Source organism: Phascolarctos cinereus, unplaced genomic scaffold, assembly GCF_003287225.1.
Source record: "Phascolarctos cinereus isolate Bilbo 61053 unplaced genomic scaffold, phaCin_HiC Scaffold_3;HRSCAF=262, whole genome shotgun sequence".
In the NCBI taxonomy this organism is placed as follows: domain Eukaryota; kingdom Metazoa; phylum Chordata; class Mammalia; order Diprotodontia; family Phascolarctidae; genus Phascolarctos; species Phascolarctos cinereus.
Genome location: NW_027555736.1, coordinates 85103702 through 85123538, shown reverse-complemented (window position 1 = coordinate 85123538; position 19837 = coordinate 85103702). Strand labels below are relative to the sequence as shown.

General features: G+C 37.3%; 1 protein-coding gene across 1 annotated transcript; it reads left to right on the top strand.

Moving 5' to 3' along the window:
• Positions 1 to 4875: 4875 nt before the first annotated feature.
• On the top strand, positions 4876 to 19830 carry CUZD1 (CUB and zona pellucida like domains 1). The gene is made up of 10 exons (XM_078151609.1): positions 4876 to 4957; positions 5246 to 5273; positions 5523 to 5681; positions 8425 to 8639; positions 9758 to 9908; positions 11355 to 11569; positions 12645 to 12817; positions 14511 to 14902; positions 17626 to 17894; positions 19655 to 19830. Exons 1-10 carry the CDS (start codon positions 4876 to 4878, stop codon positions 19828 to 19830), a joined length of 1860 nt encoding a protein of 619 aa, XP_078007735.1.
• Positions 19831 to 19837: the final 7 nt, after the last annotated feature.

Sequence of the window (19837 nt, the reverse complement as noted above, 5' to 3'; positions counted from 1 at the left end):
TTAGACATTTCCCACTGGATGCCCTGTAGGCAGCTCAAACTCAAGTCCAGAATATAACTATCTTTCATCTCAAATACTCCCCATTCTGAATTTTGCTATTACTGTCAAAGTCACTGTCACCATCCCAGTCACAGAGGCCCACAAACTTAGTGGTGTCCTGGACTTCTCACTCTCACACCATGTATCCAATCTAATTACCAAATCTAATTGTCTCTACCTTCACAACATCATGTACGTTCCTTTCCTTTCCCTCATACAGCCACAATGCTAGGTCAGGGCCTCATCCTATCACTTGGACTGCTGCGATAACTTTCTAACTGGTGTCCCTTTCTCAGGTCTCTCCCCAAACCAGATGCCAAGGTGATTCTTCTAAAGAATTGTCCTGACTATGTCACCTCCAGTTTAGTGAGCACCAATAGCTTTCTATTACCTCCAGGGGCATATATAAACTACTCTCTTTGGCATTTAAAGCTCTGTCGTGTGTTTAATTGCCGGTCGAGTATGATAAAAGAGAAAGATGCGGGCCAGGTAGGTAACAGGTCTAGAACCAGTTCCATTTATTGATCTGAGGGCTAGGGTTTTTATACCCCATTCGTGGGAACAGAACCCAGAACAGCAAAGGCAAAAGTATCAACAATAATTTTTCTCATGGGAATGGTAACTGGGGGGAGTCCCTCCTGAAACTCTCCTCACTTCCTGGTTATCTTTTAAGGTCCTTCTGTTCTCAAGGGAAAGACAGAGCAAAGGTGGGGGTTGGACAGCCTACGTTCTGACTTAGACAGCCCTTGGACAAAGGACATGCAACAAGCAAAACCCGGCCTGGCCTAAATCCTCAGACCCATCAGTGCAAGCCCTCTACAAAGCTCTTCATAACCTGACCCCTTTCCACCTTTCCAATATTCTTACAACTTACTCCCCTCTACTCACTCTACAATCCAGCTAAACCAGCCTATTGCTGTTCCTTTTACCCAGCACTTCATCTTCCACCTCCATACCTTTTCACTGGCTTTCCTCCATGCCTGAAATGCTCTGGTCCATCACCTCTGTATGTTTCTCTGACTTCTTTCAGCTGAAATCTCACTTTCTGGAGTGGGCCTTTCCAAGTCCTCTCCCGGCTACTAGTACCTTTCCCTCCAAGACTGTCTTCTGCCTACTCTCTCTCCCTCCTTCCCTCCTTCCTCTCTCTCTCTCTCTCTCTCTCTCTCTCTCTCTCTCTCTCTCTCTCTCTCTCTCTCTTTCTCCCCCCTTTCCTCTTCTATTCTTCTTCTCTCTCTTTGACATGTAAATAATTAGGTAATACAAGGTATACACACAAGATTGATATATACACACATAGATACATACAAGATGTATATATATGTACATATATATATACATCTTGTATATTTATCTTATATTACCTAGTTGTACATACACACATATATGTGTACATCTTGTATTACTGAGTTATTTACATGTTGTCTCCTCTATTAAAATGTATGCTCCTTGAAATCAGGAATACTTTTTTGCCTTTCTTCATATCCCCAGCTCTTAGCACAGTACTTGGGCACATAGTAAGTGCTTAATAAATGCTTGTTCTTGTTGACATTTGTTGTGATATCTCTTTTCTTATTCCTGATTTTGTTAGTTTGAACTGCCTTTCTTTTTTGTATTGTATTCTAGGGTATTTTTTCCATTTTGTCTTTCTAAGGAATAATATTCCCTTCCAACAAGATTGGATTTATTTATTAATCCAATTGTTCTTTTATTGCTTTTGCCTTTTATTGTGATTCTTCATTTGTAGTTATTTTCTGATTTAACTGAAAACATTAATTTTCTCTCTTGTTAATATAGGCATTCAATTATATAAAGTTGATTCTATGTGATACTTAAACTAAAGTGGATTAACTTTTATAGACAGTAGTCAACAAACATTTATTAAGTACCAGGTACTATGCCAGGTACTATGCTAAGTTGGAGATACAAAGAAAGGCAAAAGACAGAGTGAATGGAGGGAATAACATAGAAACAATTATGTACAAACAAACTATAAACAGGATAAATTTGTAATAACCAACAAAGGAAAGTCACTAAAAAGGAGATTAAGGAATGGCTTCCTATAGAAGGTGGGATTTTAACTGGGACTCTGAGGAGGCCAAGAAAGACAATAAGCAGAGATTAGGAGAAAGAGCATTCCAGGCAAAACCAGGGTCACTAGATTGAAGAGTATGTGGAAAGGTATAAATATTTTTTTTAAATAAGGATTTATATAGCTAAGTGCTAAGCACTTTAAAGTATCTTGTTTGACCTTCACAACCATTCTGAGAGGTAGGCTAGTTACATTTTACAGTTGAGAAAACTGAGACAAATAGAGGTTAAGTAATTTGCCCAGGGTCACACAGTTGATACATGTTTAAGGCGGTGCAGTGGATAGAGTGCCAGGCCTAAAGTCAGGAAGACTCATCTTTCTGAGTTCAAATCTGACCTCAGATTCTTGGAAAGATGAAAGAATAGGAAGTTGCATGAGAGCCTAGCTCTTTAATATACTCCTAAAAAAACACAAAAGAAATACCAAAAAGAATCAATATTATCAAAAATTATCAAAGCAAAATTCTAAAAAAAAAAGAGCACTAAAATTAATTCAGTCCCACATACATTCATTAAACACTATATACAAGGCACTATGCTAGGCGCTGGGGGTACAAAGATAATAATGAAATAATCCCTGTTCTGAAGGAGTTTACACTCTTTGGAGAGATACAACATGAATGTAAACTCTCTGTCTCTGTTAATGTCTCTGCCTGTCTCTTTCTCTGTGTGTCTCTCTGTCTCTCTCTGTCTCTTTCTCTGTCTCTCTCTCTGTCTCTCTCTCCCTCCATAGATAGATAGATAGATAGATAGATAGATAGATAGATAGATAGACAGATAGATAGATGGATGGATGGATGTGTGTGCATAGTGATTTCAAGAGGGAAGGCGTGCTAATAACTGGGAGAGCCAGAAAACATTCCATATCCAAAGTGGCACCTGAGTTGTGCATTCTTGGAACTGATGAGTATAACTAGCAACATCACCCAGTGTGTCTGTTCCCAGATGTCTTTAGGACCAATTGCCCTCCTTGATAACTCCTTTCTCTGCCACAGCAGAGTCTACTTTCTTTTTCTCCTTTTTGCCTTTTCTCTTTTTACCCTTGGGTTTGCCAGGTTTTTTCCCCCCAAGCTCTGTATGACCCTACTCCTAACTCTACACTACAAGAACTTTGATATCTCAACCTTGTTCTGAACTCACAAATGCTTCTTTATCAGGTCCTCATAGAATACAAGGGAAGAGACTCTTTGTTAAATAAAAGCTGTTGGGGAAAATTAACACTAGAGCAGGAAAAAAGTGACTAGCTCTATATCTCTTACAATATACCCCCCCCCAAAATGCAATTGAATCAATGACATAAATACAAAAAAATCATAAAATGATTAAAAGAAAATGAAATGGTATATCCATAGCAATTCTGGAGAGGAGAAAAAAAACCCAGCAGACAAAAGAAATGGACCCCATTATGAAGATAGTTGTTTCGTTTGTTTGTTTTTTATTTATTTGGTTGGTTGTTTTTTGTTTTGTTTTGTTTTGTTTTGTTTTGTTTTTGTGAGGCAATTGGGATTAAGTGACTTGCCCAGGGTCACACAGCTAGTAAATGTCAAGTGTTATGTGTCTGAGACCGGATTTGAATTCAGGTCCTCCTGACTCCAGGGCCGTGCTTTATCTACTGTGCAACCTAGCAGCCCCTGAAGGTAGTTTTTGCATATGAAAAACCAATAAAATTGAAAAGGAAAAGAAAAAAGCTCACTCAATGGGGGAGGGGGGAATCTTTACATAAGTATTTCTTTCTCATGCAAAATATATAATGAATTGGAATAAACTTATAAAAGTTAAGATCAATTCCCCAGTAGATAATGGTCAAAGAAAATGAGCAGTTCTCAAAAGAAGAGACATGAATAAGCAAGAACCGCTTGAAAATTTGTTCAAACTGTCTAATAATCTGAAAAATAAAAATTGTAAACTCAGAATTGCCACCTTACCCCCATTAATTTGGCAAAGATTGGTGGGGGGTTTTTAATGATAAAATTAAGTTCTGGAAGGGATATAGAGAAACAGGCCACCACCTTGGGTTGTGAAAGATGATTCTTGACCAGAATCAGATCTCCACCTCACCTCCTAGTGACTGACTTCCAATCACGCAGCCATAAACACACACCCTCTTCCCCTCTTCCAGCTTCCCTTTATGTATAGTTTTCTCTCATTAGACTGTAAGCTACTTGAGGGTTATGAACGGAGTTTTTTGTCTTGTTTAGTACAGTGTCTACAGCATGGTAAACACACAAATGTTTTATGTATCACATTGCTAATGGAGATGTGACTTGATATAATCTTTTTGAAAAGCAAAAGTATTCACACCTACTGCCCTACTAGAGCTATACCATATGGGTGTTATTGTTAAGGGGGAAAGAGTTATCATTACAAAAAAACCAAAACAACTAGGGGTTGGGGGTGGAAAGTCAAGAATATAATTCTGTCAGGTTGAAGTTCTGCTCCAATGGAGGGGCCAAGCAGTAGCTTGATTATGAAACCACTAACATGTCTTCTAAACTGGCAAATAATAAGTGAAGTGAGAACATGTTGGTCTCCAGTAAGGAAGTATACTAGAACTAAGGTAACTCAATTTCAGTAGAGACCTATGGAAAACACCTGCTGTTTTCCCACTTGTATCAACTACCTCCCTTACCTAGAAACTGACAAGAGTCACTGATCTCAAATAGTAAAGCTACTAATCTTTATATAAATAATTACAAAACTTGAGTATAAAAGATGAGAGCCTCCTGAGTGGATGGGCCATTTACAAAAATGGAGGGAGTACGAAGGTTTGTTTCTTTAGCCCTTTTAATTTCATCATGTCTGGCAGAAAAAAATTTGAAGGTGCCTCAAGGTAAGAAAAACCACATAAGAGACTGGGGCGGGGGGACAGTGCTAAACTTCTCTGACCCTCAGGTTCCCTCATCTGTAAAAATGAGGGAAATGAGTGCTGGGGTCTTCCCAAACTCTGGGACTGAGGCTTCATTGGCCCACATCTTTCTTTGAAAAAAAGTCAAAGTCACAAGCAGGGTTAGCCCCTTCTTGTCAAACGAAAGATGAGCCAGCCAACAATATAATACATTTCTAAATAGAGGTGTTTTTATTGTAACTAATCTTGGGAAGCCTTTTTCTTTATAAATAGTTGGCTTTCTTATTAATTCACCTGTGTGGTAGTGGTAGACTGTGTGCATGTATGTATTTGCCACCCCCCTCTTCTTCCTCTTTAATATACAGAAAGTTCTTATGTATTTTCAACACATAAATTCTAGGAGTTGGAAATTCATTTTCAAACAGTACCAGTCCCTCTATCACTTTGGTTTTTGCCAACGGGAATTTTAAAAATTGTGCTTACATTTGGTTCATTCTTCATTGTGTAGGGAAATGGGCTGGAGGGAATGACTGTAACTATTGATCACGAGCTCTGAAGTATTGTCCCAATCAGGCAGATCGAGCTGCGGGGGCCTCCTAGAAGAGATCCAAAAGGCTCTGATCCTGAACCTCAATGCCGAGGAAAGCTGCACCTGGACAATAGAAAGACCAGGAAATGAAACTGTCAGACTCATCTTTTCCCACTTTCAGTAAGTCACTGAGCCTCAGTTTCCTCAAATGGGGAAAATAATATTTATTGTACCTACCTCTCAGGGTTGTTTTAGGACTCAAATGAGATGAGGAATGCTAAGTTCTTTGCAAACATGAAGTGCTATATAAATATTGACTATTACATAATATGTAAGAGGGGAAGATATGTGCCCCCTTTGCCCCAGAGAAATCGGGGTGGGGGAGGGAAGCAAGAATAATATTAAATGTATTGATTTCCATAGAAAATTAATAAAGTGGCATCCTTTGTGCCCTTCACCCTTCCCATTTTAATACATTATACAGAACAATATGGCAGGAAGCATAATCACCATCCAACAGGCATTTATTAAGCACCAATTAATGTACAAATCATGTTGCTTGGTTTTAGAGATACAAAGATAAAAATGGAATCAATCTCTATATTCTACTAGAGGGATACAACATTCAAACAGGTAAGTATATACATGGCAATATTAGAAGGGAGAGAAATCTAACAGCAAAGTGGATAATCGTGTGGGAAATGGTACGTGACCTTTATCTTAAAGGAAACTAAGAATCCCAAGAAACAGAAATGGGGAGTTCCTTCCTAGGCAGAGAAGACAATCTATGCAACGTCTTGTAGGCAGGAGATTTAAGGTGCTGCTGATTTAAGGGAGCCAAAAATAGACTGGTTTGGATGGAACATAAAATGCAGGAAGGGAAATGATATGACATAAGCCTGGAAAGGTAGGTTGGAGAAAAAATTTTAAGGACCTTAAATGCCAAGCTAGAGACAAGATCAGAATGTAACAGAATAGAGTTCAAAAAGCTGGTTTACACAAAATGACTAACATAGAAATATGTATTACATGATAACACATGTATTATATCAGATGGCTTATCGTCTCGCGGTGGGGGAGAGGAACGAAGGAGAGGAGAGAATTTGGAATGCAGAATTTTTTTTAAATGTTAAAAATGTTTACATGTAATTGGGAAAAATAAAATATAAAAAAATAATGCTGAAGTTTAGATTTAGTAAACTGCTTAGGCAATCAGGTAAAATAATTAAACATATATGCATATATATGTTTCCATGGAAATCAGTTCTAAAATTCTAAATTCACTGGGAAATTATTTTTTAATTTCATCAGAAACTCAGCAATCATATATTTACAGTAGGTGTTTCCACTTTCTCTCTTCCCATTCTCTTAACTCCTTACAATCCAGCTTCTAGCCTTATCATTACACCAACACTGTCCAAAGTTACTGATGATCTTTTAGTTGCCAAATCCAATGCCTTTTTCTCAATCCTCTTTCCCCTAGAATGCCCTGCAGCCTTTGACATTAATGATCACTCTCTCTCTCCTGGATACTTTCTCTCTCAGTTTTTGGAACACCACTCTCTCTCCTCGTTCTCCTACGTGGAAGTTCCTTCTATGTCTCTTTGCTGGATTCTCTTTCAGATCAGAATTATGAGCTCTAATTATAGGAATACCTCAGAGTTCAGCCCCCCCTACACAGTAAACTTCAGTGGTTCCCTATCACCTCTAGGATCAAACACAAAATTCTCTGGCATTCAAAGCCCTTCAAACCTTTCCAATCTTCTTTCACCTTACTCCCCAGTACAAACTTTTTGATCCAGTGACACTGAGCTCCTGGATGTTCCATGAACAAGATACTCCATCCCTTGGCTCTGGGCATTCTCTCTGGCTGTCCCCAGTGGCTGGAACACTGTCCTCCACTTAAACTACCAACCTCCCTGACATCCTTGAAGTTCCAACTAAAATCCCACCTTCTACAGAAAGCCTTCCCTAACTTCTCTTAAATCTAAGGCCTTCCCTCTGTTATTTCCTATTTATCCTAAGTATGGCTCATTTTGTACATTTGTCTGCATATTGTCTTCCCCATTAGATTGTAAGCTCCTTGAGGGAAAGAACTATCTTTTGTCTCTTTTTGTATTCCCAGTGCTTAGCACAGTGCCTGGCACATAGTAAGTGCTTAATAATGTTTACTGATTGATTGAATGATTCCAGGCCCCTTCCCTCTCTGCTACTCACTCCCTACATGATGTTTAGCAAGTTGCTCAAACATCATTGGGCCTGTTTCCTCATCTGCAAAATAAAGTGGTTGATTTAGAAGATCTCTAAGATGCCTTCAAACTTTAGATCCTTTGCTGCAAAGATAAATACAGTACTGGTCCCTGCCCCACAAGAATTTATAATGTACTTGGGAGAGATAAGACATATAGACAGATAATTCTAATACCAATCAAAATATGTGTACATAGGAGAAGTTTTTTAAAAGTACTCTGAAATACCTTAGAAGAGAGAGATTCCTTCTATCCTGGCAAAGCAAGGAAGTCTTTTTGTAATAGTAGATGGACAGGTCAGATTTCAACAAACAGAGGAAAAAGGGCTTTCTTGGTTGAGGGCATAACATGATCAAAGATATGGAAGGCAAAGAACAGTTTGGAAAATGGTGAGTAGCCTGGCTTGACAATAGCACAGCGTATATGAGAGGGAGTAATACAAGACAAAGCTGGTGAGGTTGTGCCACCACACCATGGCAGGCCTCAGATGCCACTCTTAGGGATTAACCTGGCAGGCAATAGTGAACCATTTTGGTTTTGGGCAGGAAGGTGACAATATCAGAGCTGGGTCCTATGAAAATTGCTCCAGTGACTACACAGGATACATATTGGATCAGGGAAAGGATAGATGCAGGAAAGACCAGTCATTTCACAAGTGTTTTTTTTGCCCACAGATTTGACCCAGGTGCAAGTTGTGAAGTTGAAAACATTCAAATTTATGATGGTCCCTCCACTGATACGCCTCTCCTTGGGAAAGTCTGCAGCAAAGTTGACTATGTCCCAGTGTTTGAGTCATCATCTAACAGCCTGACATTTCAGATATCCACCAGCTCTTCAGTAATTGAAAGAAGTGCCTTTGTTTTCTATTACTACTTTTCCTCAGAAACAAGTAAGTTAGCACCAATCTAATGAGAGAAACTTGAAGAAATATACCATTAAAGTTCACTCTGAGCACAATACCCCAAAGTTTCAGGCTAGGGAGTCCTCAAATACGGCTTCAGTTCAACAGCCTGTAATATTGAACATTATATTGGGCACTGTACTAGGCACTGGGGTTATAAACCAAAAAAACGCCCACCCTCAATTTATATTCATTCATGGATATGTATTTATATATATATATATATATATATTATATATATATATATACACACCTGTATACATGTGCATATGTATTACATATATGTATATAGATACAAATGCATATACACACATTTGGAGGGGGCAGTATCAGAGTTTGTATGTATCAGGGGCTGCCTGGCCTTACACACAGATCTTCCTGATTCTAAGGCTTACTCCCTACTATATCATGCTGCCACTCAAATACAAGCTCTATTCAAATAAAATACAAAGTGACTGGGAAGGGGAAGGGAATAGAGGTAGAGAACCCTGAGTAAATAACTTCCTCTTTCCTAATAATAGTGGTTATGTTGAGTTTTCACTCATTTGCAGTTGCTATTGCCAACGAGCTGAGGCAGTGCAGTAAGGGAGAAAGACTCTGGGTAGCTTTGTAGTCAGGTTCAAGACCTGTCTCATTTGCTGGCTATTTGGCAATGGGCAAGGCTCTTTGCCTTTAATAGGGTACATTTTCCACATTTATAAAAGGATAAAGACATAGTACCTTAGTGTAACTCACAAGACTTTTGTGATTTCAAGTGATATAACCTATATTAAGTGCTTGTGTTATCTAATGCAAACTGTTATTATATTGTAAAAACTAAAGCCTGTGTGCAGGGGCCTGAAACAAATCAGATTCTCTTTCTCATAACCTGACTAGAGATCCCATTGGGGTGCAAAGGAACCCGATAACTTCAAGATTACACAATGGTGGGGCCATGGCCAAATCACTTCATCATGTCTCTGTGGAGAGGAAAGGAATAATTCTTGTAATCCTCTAACTTCATGCAAGCCAAGGTGCCCCAATATTAAACCTGGTTAATATTTAACAGTAACTGACCTTGCTTGCATCTAGATTTGTATATTTAGTCCTTTACTTTGTTGTTTCAGGCATTGATAACTGCGGAGGCTACCTTAATGATTTTGGGGGCTCCTTTACCAGCCCTAATTACCCACAGGCACACCCAGAGTTTGCTTATTGTGTGTGGCACATACAAGTGGATAAAGGCTACATAATACATCTAAACTTCGAAGAGATTTTGTAAGTATTATACTTGGCTTAACCTACATATCATTGTAGTTATACAAAGTGTAGTGAATCTTGGTTTCTTCTATAAAGAGAGGTAGTAAATGAAATGCTTAGATTCACCGAATGATCTGGTAACAAACAGGATTATCCATTTTCAAGGAATTAGAATATAATGAAAACTAGTAATATTTACATATATAATATATACATAATATACATATATTTGAAAATAACATATAGTTAAAATTGTTGTTGTTCAGTTGTGTCCAATTCTTTGTGATCCTATTTGGGGTTTTCTTGGCAAAGATACTGGAGTGGTTTGCCATTTCCTTCTCCAGCTCACTTTACAGATAAGGAAACTGAGGCAAACAGGGTTAAGCAACTTGCCCAGATTCACACATCTAGTAAGTATGTGAAGTTGCATTTGAACTCAGGTCTTCCTGACTCCAAGCCTGACACTGTCGACTGTGCTACCTAGCTGCCCAAGCTATCACCAGTCATGAAAAAATGCTCTAAATCCCTATTGATTAGATGTGGGGAACCTGTAGCCTCGAGGCCACACATGGCCTTCTGCGTCCCTGGGTGAAGTCTTTTGACAGAGTCTAAGTTTTACAGAACAAAATCCTTTTATTAAGGGGATTTGTTCTGTGAAGTTTGGATTCAGTCAAAGGGCTGTACTTGAGGACCTAGAGGGCCACATGTGGTAGCCTCAAGGCTAAAGGTTACCCACCCCTGGATTAGAAAAAAGCAAATTAAAACAATTCTGAGGCACCACTTCACACTTACCAGATTGGCCCATATGATAGAAAATGTTGGAAGGGATGTAGAAAAATTGGAGCACTAATACCCTGTTGGTGGAGTAGTGAACTGATCCAACCATTCCTGAGAACAATATGGAACTATGCCCAAAGAGATATAAAACTGTGCATACCCTTAGGCTATCGCCAGTCATCTTGACTCTTGTCTTGACACTGGATTCCAGTAACTCTGGAGGAAAGAGTGAGGCTGATGGCTTTGCACAAGTCTGCCTCACTTAAATCCAATTTGCGCACAAGTCAAGACATCACCCTCGTGATGTTATTGGTCCTCTTCTTCAGAAGGCATCATTATTAGCAAGTAGCACTGACCTTAAAGTCAGAAGTCTCTAACTTAGCTTGTGGCCTTGAAGCCTAGCAGCTGTGGGCTCCCAGGGCAAGTCACCTTCATCTCTAAATCTAAGCCTCCTAGTTTGTGAAATGAAGATAACACTTGGACTTCTGACTTTACAGGGTTGTTAGGGAAGTACTTTGTAAACCAGAAAGTATTTATGTGTGAATTATTATGATTTAGTTTTTAAAAATCACTTGCCATTGCAGAAACATTCTAATTATTTGAGCTTCATGGTGGTCAGGATTGTGGGATCAATAGTTGCTGTTCGAGCCCTGAAAACCTACTCATCACATTTCCCTGATTCTCTAGCTTAGAAATAGATGACAACTGCAGATTTGACTTCATTGCTGTCTATGATGGTCCCTCCACAAATTCCGGCTTGCTTGGACAAGTGTGTGGTCGGATCACGACCAGCTTTCAGTCTTCTTCAAACTCTCTGACAGTGGTGCTCTCTACGGATTATGCCAATTCCTACCGAGGCTTCTCTGCTACTTATTCTCCACTTTATGAAAAAAAGGTCAACAGTAGGTCACAATCCATGTTCTCTTACTGGCTTTTAATAATATTAAGGCTGCACAAAGTCATTCCTTTAATAAACTATGTATTATGTATATAATACATACTTTGCAATGTACTCTGCATTGTGGTAGATACAAAGATCAACGGTGGATGATTCGTGCCTTCATGTTCTAAAATCAATTATGTTTTTTATCCTTAGTTGCTTGTGATTTTCCACTGTTCTCACACCAAAGACACAAGGCCTCATTTCAAGCTCTGGGGCAATGGTTCTCTCGCATCGTGGATTTCTTTGGCAATCTAGTCAAGTCTATGGAACCCTTCTCTGAATGATGTTTTCAATTGCATAAAATCAGATACAGATGATTACAAAAGGAACCAATTACACTGAAATACAGTTATCAAAATGTATTTTTTAAAATTCACAGAACCCAGGTTAAGAACCCCTAAAAGTCTGGGGATTAAATTTGTCTCTTTAACCATCTTCCTAAATGTAGATAATACAAATCGATGTTTTCCACCCTCCAGCAGTGGGAGAAGTGAATGGAATAGGGTGAAAATAAAACAAGACATTCCCCACTTTGTGATCTAATTAAATTCCTTTAGAAATGAGAGTTATGTCCCACTTTTAGTAACTCATAATCCAAATGGAATTGAGTACCAGTAAGCAGTCTCTCATCTGGGGACTGAATGTTAATGATTTTGGAACAAGCAGTAATATAAACTATTCTGTAATTAATAAATTTTAAAACCTCAAGTATAGTAAGACATTTCTAACATTACCCAGAGGTTTTCTAAAGCCAAGGCCTTAAAGTAACATCTTAGTATTTTTCTATAACTTAAAAGTAGACCATCCAGAAGGTTACAATGATAAATATCAACCTTACAGACTCTAATGTGCAATTTAAAGTTCTTAAGTACAGAGAAAATGGTGTAACTTTATGCTACCTCTCCTCTTCACAATCTGGGGCAAAATGTCTTTCAGCAATTACACTTGCATAGATATTCCCTTATGACAAGCTTCACGAAAACCAACAGGCCTCAAAAAGTATAAAGCATAACTGTATCCTCTCTTCATCGCAGCATCCTTGAGCTGCACTTCTGACCAAATGACCGCTATCATAAGCAAATCTTATCTGGAGGCGCTTCACTATGATGAGAATGACTTACAACTGAATGATCCACTCTGCAGACCAAGAGTATCCAATGTTTTAGAATATTCCATCCCTCTGAATACATGTGGTACAATTAAACAGGTAATGTGACAATGATGTGTACTGACGAGTTTAAGTGATCCCCAAATAGATGCGTGCAACTTGAAGAGAACTGAAGAACTGAAGGATGATGTTTTTATTAACATTTCTAAAGTTTAATGATCATATGTTCAAGAAACAAATCAATGATGTTTAAATATTAAGGGACACAAATGATCTAATGATAATTTATACATGTGCTATTGGCATCTTCTAATTTTAAGAGACATTTGCTCAGAAGAGTTCAAAGCACTTTCTACTATATTCTCATTTATCTTTCATCTATTATTATAAAATGAGAAGATAAAAATGTTGTCCTGTTCATTCAGGCACTATTAAGCATTAGGATTACAAAAACAAAAATGAAAGAGTCCCTGATCTCAAAGAGCTTACCTTTGTTTGAGAGAAAATAACATGTATGTAGGTAAGTCAAAATGAAGTACGTGTAAAATAATTTCAGGGAAAAAGCATTGTCAGTTGGGCAAGGCTGTGTGAACGTGGAGGCCCTTAACACTGACTTTATAAATGTGTACAAAGGAGGGAAGAAGAAAACAAGTATTTATTAAGCACCTACTTTGTGCTGGGCACCCCTAAGAGCTTTATGAATATTATCTCACTTGATCCCCCCAACAGCCCTGGGAGGGAGGTGCCTTATTCTCCCCATTTTACAGTGAGGAAACGAGGCAAACAAAAATTAAATGACTTACCCAGGGTCACAGAGCTAGCCATTTCTGAACTCAGTGTGGTGCCATGGAGAGAATGCTAGACTTGGTGTCAGAAGCCATGAGTTCAGACTCTGGCTCTGAGACGTAATATTTATATCACCATCACCAAGTCACTTAACTTGTCTGAATCAGTTCCTTCATTTGCAAAATGGTCCTGAGTACCATCTACCAAATCTACCTCACATGGCTGTGATGATCAGATAGGATAATGACTTGAGAAGGCTCTGCTTTTATGTATAATGACACACAAATATAAGTAGTATTACTAAAGTTACTTGGCCAAGGTAACATGACCAGCATCAGAATTTAGAGATGAGTGTTCAGTTTTCTAGTCCATTCACTTCTATCCACCATGCCCAGAGTTTTTTAAAATTTTCTGGCCTGTAGCAGGAGGGTATGAGCTGTCACCATGCTGGGGAGGAAAAATAAACCAAAACCAAAAAAAAAAAAACCTGAACTAAAATGCTCACCAGGATGTACGAGAAGAGTGATATTACAGAAACAGCAATAAAAATGAATCAAGTTAATTGGTACTATAAACAAGTGTAGTCGTTGTTTATATGTTTATGTGACAAAGATAATAAACCCATGTAACTAGGACCCTTGGGGGCTACTACCAGATTACCCAGGAAACATTTCTTTGTTGTTCACTGGGTGTAATAGAAACATTCTATGCAGTATTCGTTCATCAAATTGGCAATATAGTTATGTCCAATGAAGAAAACCGTTTATTATTGTTTAACCTATTTAATTCTTTACTATTATTCTTTCGCATTGCCCCAGTATTTTCTGATGCAAAAATAAATTTGGTTTCTATTGCACTTTGTACTTATGTAGAATCTTTAATCCAAGCTTTTTGTTTTTGTTTGTTTTTAAATGAGGGTTGTCACTATTTTCAGAAATTTTTTGTGCCTAAGCCTGGATTAGTACGCAATTGTTACATAAAATGTTACTTCTGTCTGATCCTACAGGTCGAGGGTCACACCATTACTTACACGAACATCATCACTATTACTAATTCCTCCAGCTCTGTGGTGATCACTCGTAAGAAACATCTCCAGATTATTCTGAAATGTGAAATGGAAAACAATTCCACCGTAGAAATAATGTATATAACAGAAGATGATATAATTAAAAACATAAGTGCCTTGGGGAAATATAATATAAGCATGGCTTTTTACGAGTCAGAATCCTTCAACAGTCCTCTACTCAGTTTACCATACTACGTGGATTTGAACCAAACACTCTTTGTTCAAGTCAGTCTTCATGTGCTAGATCCAGACCTAGTGGTGTTCCTTGATACCTGTACAGCATCTCCCACATCTGACTTTGCCCCACCGACGTATGACCTAATCAGGAGTGGGTATGTACTTATGTAATCATATTTAGCAATAGCATGGTTATTTTCTTAGAATTCTGCTGGCATATTTTATTTTTAAATTATATACATTTCCCAGTGTCTCCTCTCTCCTACTTTCAGAAAGCCACTCAATATAAAAGAATGAAAAAACAGGGGAATAAAAGAGTTCAGCAAAGACAACCAGCCAACTATGACTTTTTTTTTATATAAAGTCTGTCATTGCTCCACATTGCAAAAGATACTTTTTCATATCTCTTTACTTTGGGGTCAAGCTTGATAATTATAACTTTGCAGCAACAAAGCAATAAAAAATGAATACTAAAACATTAGAACATCCGAGACAGGTGCATTTTTCTTATATTCGAGAAGTATTTTAATAATTATTGTAAATTAACAAAAAAAAAGCTTAAAATGTAACTCTTTGATGTGAACCTAGGAGGTTCAAAAATTGAATGGAAAATTATTTTGACCTGTATGTTTCCTGGTGTTAAAAATGTGAAATTTATAATTTTTAATTGAGTAATTTTATGACTTAATATTAACATCTAAAGAGTCACTCAAGATACAGTAATTCTAGTTGGATCCTCTATTTTTAAAGTTTGGGGATCTATACATAGGGTCTTTGCTGCTGGAAATAAATTTGTTGCTAGGATTGTTTTTTTTCTTCTAAACTTCTGTGTATCTTCACTATAAACTCAGCAATTAATTCAAACTTTTGCCAATCTCTGAAAATAGCCTATCCTTTCAAAATATTATACTATTAATGTATCTCCACAAAGTACTATTCTGGTGTATCATCAAGACAAAGAGATGACCCTGGGTTCTCAAAGGCAATGCCAATGGAATGGAAACTCTGGCAGATTTTACCATGCTGGAAGCTTCAAATATGGCCTTAGTAACAGATTTAGTCTGCATTCTAGGAGCAAGTCTATTAAAATATGAAGAGAAGTATAACCAGTAGGTTCATTACTTGGTGATGAATTCTTTGATCCATGACAACTTATTAATCAAAAAAAAAATACAAAATGACTTTCTGTCCTGTGTAGCTACTTCTGCAGTGACAACAACCAAGTGGGAGAAAAGGGGCAGACAGGACTAAGAGTTAGTTTTTATAAATTTATCTGTGAGTTCTCTAAATGAAAGATCCCAATGGTCCAATGACCAACATGAGGACATATTACTTAAGAAAATGAATCATGTCAATCTACAAATGAAAACAAGAGACAAAAGGAAGATATAGCTACATGGAAGGATGGCCCATGGGTTCTTCTAAGAGGAAAATAAAGGAGATGACAAAGTTGATTTTTCTATGCATCTTCAAGGAAGCAAGAAGCATCATTTTATGGGATATTTCACCATCTCATATTGTGGTGCTTATGAGTATTCACAAAAAGTTCACCTTGAAAATAAATTCATGTTGAGTGTCAGTATCTGTTGTAGATTGTAAAGAGGTTGAGGTGTCCCTTCAAAATTACAACATGTTCTTGCTATTTGATGACTTAAATGCAAAGTAAGCATAAAGAATAATGGCAAAAAATATTGGAAAATATAGCCTGGGAGTAAGAAAAGAAGGGTCAAAAGATTGTAGATGATCACAGAAGCCTCATACTTCTATTCCCAAAAAAATCAGAAAACACTGGATATAGCAAGTCCCAAATAGCACATTACAAAATGAAATTTATTCCATTTTAAAAGATAATGAATGACATGGAAGTTATTCCCAAATAAGCTTTTTGAATACTGTCAGACCACTGACTTATTAGAACAAAAAACAAAATGAATAATAAAACTAGAAGAGATATGCAGCTAAAACTGCTCACATCTATTAAAACAAGCTGTTGATGCCCCCTAAATGGGAAACTGGAAGAGGAAAGGACACTGACAGGCTTCAACCATTTCCAAAAGAAGCTGATGTAAATTAGTCCCCATAACAAGGAATTTAAAAGAGCTTAGAAGTCACCTTGGTCAACAAACATTTGATCTTCTGACCAAGCAAAAAGACGGCAACTACAGGCAGGGCCAGGTAAGTGCCAACTGGTCAATTATCAGATGATGATGAAGAGCACGAGTAGTGTTTTGACTCATAAAATGACAAACACCACAGAAGGAAAAACTAATTTAAAGTAAACTTGGTGAGAGATCCAACTAAGCTGTCATCTCACTTAGGAATAAAACTAAATAGGTTAAAATGAAGGGAAAAAAATATTTTTTAGCAAATTATTTTCCCATCAGAAACAGTTGAGCCAACCCATTGCACTCTCATGGAACAGTCCCAGATGCACCAGAGGAAATAGAAATGGCATGGAATAAACATATATAACAACTGGACTAGATCAAATGACCCACAGTCAGTCGATCAAGAAGCATTTATTAAGTGCCTACTATGTGACAGACGTTATGCTAAGCATACAGGAGACCTGAGTTGGAGGCAATGATTTTGAGCCACTAAAACACTAATTTTCAAGCCATCTGAAAAAGGGAAGGAGTATAGAAGCAATGGGACCAGACCTTGAATAAACCCATGATTTTGGTTTATTATACTAGCATTCTGACAAATAACTAATTAATGCAAACTTGTCATTCTCTTTTTTAATTCTACATTCCCAAATCTCATTTTACTTGGGAGCTGAGGAGAGGTCAACAGCCAAGGTAATGAGAAAATTGTCATCTGTACCCAATATTTGGGGTTAAAATCATTTTTAACTTCTCTATAAATTGTGTTACAGATGTAGTAAAGATGATACTTGTAACATCTATCCCCTATCTGAACACCATGGAAGATTTCAATTCAGTGCTTTTAAGTTCTTGAGAAGGCTTGCATCTGTTTATCTCCAATGTAAAGTTTTGATTTGTGAAAGTAATGACGCAGAATCTCGATGTAATCAAGGTTGTATCTCTAGAAGAAAAAGAGCTATTTCTTCATATAAATGGAAGACAGAATCAGTCATAGGTCCTATTCGTCTGAAGACAGATCATACTACAAGTAGCAATTCAGGTAAGCAACATGCTTTTATTTATGAAGTAGGGAATCAAAAGTGAGAAGAAAATATTCAAGTGTTGTCATTCTTGCAGCATGTAAATTTCAAGCTTAAAGGTTTTAGGGAGAACAACTATTCTGACAAAGTCCTAAATGAGTCATCAGTAATTTCATTTTCAAAATGTCAATTTTAAACTACTTTATTTGCTAATTACTAACAAAGATATAAAAACATTTTAAATATTCCATACATAGCTCTATCACGACTATATGATTTTAATTAAATTTGCAGTATTTCATTTGTATATTTGAATCCTCCACTAAAATGTCATTCTGCCACTGCCCCAAGGAGTAGAAGTGTCCCTGAGCCTTTGAAGGCTCTGTTGGTGGAGCATAGGTTCTGGCAGGTTCTACCAGACCTTCCTTCCCCACCCCAACCCCCCTAACCCCTGAAAAAAAAAAAAAGGCTTTGACAAACTATTGTCTCAGGGCCCATTTCACACTCTACTCCAAATCACCTAGGAATTGGGACCTGTAAGTCCTTGAAAATGCATGGCTCAAGCATTTTTTAAAAGGAAAAACAAGCTATCTTTGAAGATAAAACTATGTTTTAGCATTAAAAGTTTAGGGGGAAAAAAAATCTAGATAGGAAGGAACCTGGCATGTTACCATAGCAGAAAGTATACTAGACCTTAGCTGTGTCTGAACATCAGTTACCTCATCTGTAATATGAAGAGAGTAATCCATGTTCTATCTACCTTTGAGAAATGCTCCAAGAACCAAATGGTATAATGTATGTAAAAATCTTTTGCAAATACAAAGTGTCAAATAATCTGAATTATGAATGCCACTTCCAAAAATGTTAAAGTTCAACATCTCAGTTGACAGTCAACTTATTCTTATCCAGTCAAATTTTTAAACATACAACACAGAATACGTTAAGAATATATTCACTGGAAATATTTTAATCACTTGATTGTAAAATTATTTTACATTAATTTGAAATTTAGGCATAGAAATTATCCATAGGAAGAAATTATGTTGTTTGCATTTCAAAGAAATGCTTGTGAAATAGATTTTACTCAGCATTGAGTCATTTACTTACCATGAATGAGCAATGTTTTAATTTCAAAGTTATGTTTGAATTCCATGAGTCCAATTTCCCAACTGTATTCAAAGCTCAATTAATCTTATATGGAAAAACTTCATTCTAAAATTCAAACTGACACACTCAATGCATCATTTGAAATGGATGTATAAACAGAAAGCTAATTTTCAAATTTGCCCACTATTCTTCCTGTTCACAGTAGCTGCCATCAAATTACCATGTATGTATGTGTATTTGTATGACTATATATGGATATATGTACAGGTGGTATTGTTCAGTCATTTTCACTCATGTCTCACTCTTCATGAACCCAACTTGGAGTTTTCTTGGCAAAGATACTAGAGTGGTTTGCCATTTCCTTCTCCAACTCATTTTACAGACAAGAAAACTGAGGCAAACAAGATTAAGTGACTTGCCCAGGGTCACACAGCTATTTAAGTGTCTGAGGCCAGATTTGAATACAAGAAGAAGAGTCTTCCTGACTCAAGGCCCAGCGCTGTATTCACTGTGCCACCTAGCTACCCTAGGCATGAATATGTATATATAAATGTATGTAAGTGAACCCAAAATTTATATACTGTCATCCTTGCTAGAAAAAGTCTAACTTGCTAAGTAATTTATTATGCTAAAAAAGCTTTTTCTTTTTCTGATGTCTTTTTTCTAACTAAAGAATTTCAGAATCAAGTCCACACAGAAGAAAGTCAACAGGCCCAGCCTTTCAGCAGTTTACATATTCTTTCCTTTATGGTCCTGGCTCTGAATGTGGCAATTGTGGCAGGATTGCTAGTGAGACAGTACAGAAATCGTGGAACAGAATGCCAATACCAGAAGCTAGAGAGCTACTGATGGAAGT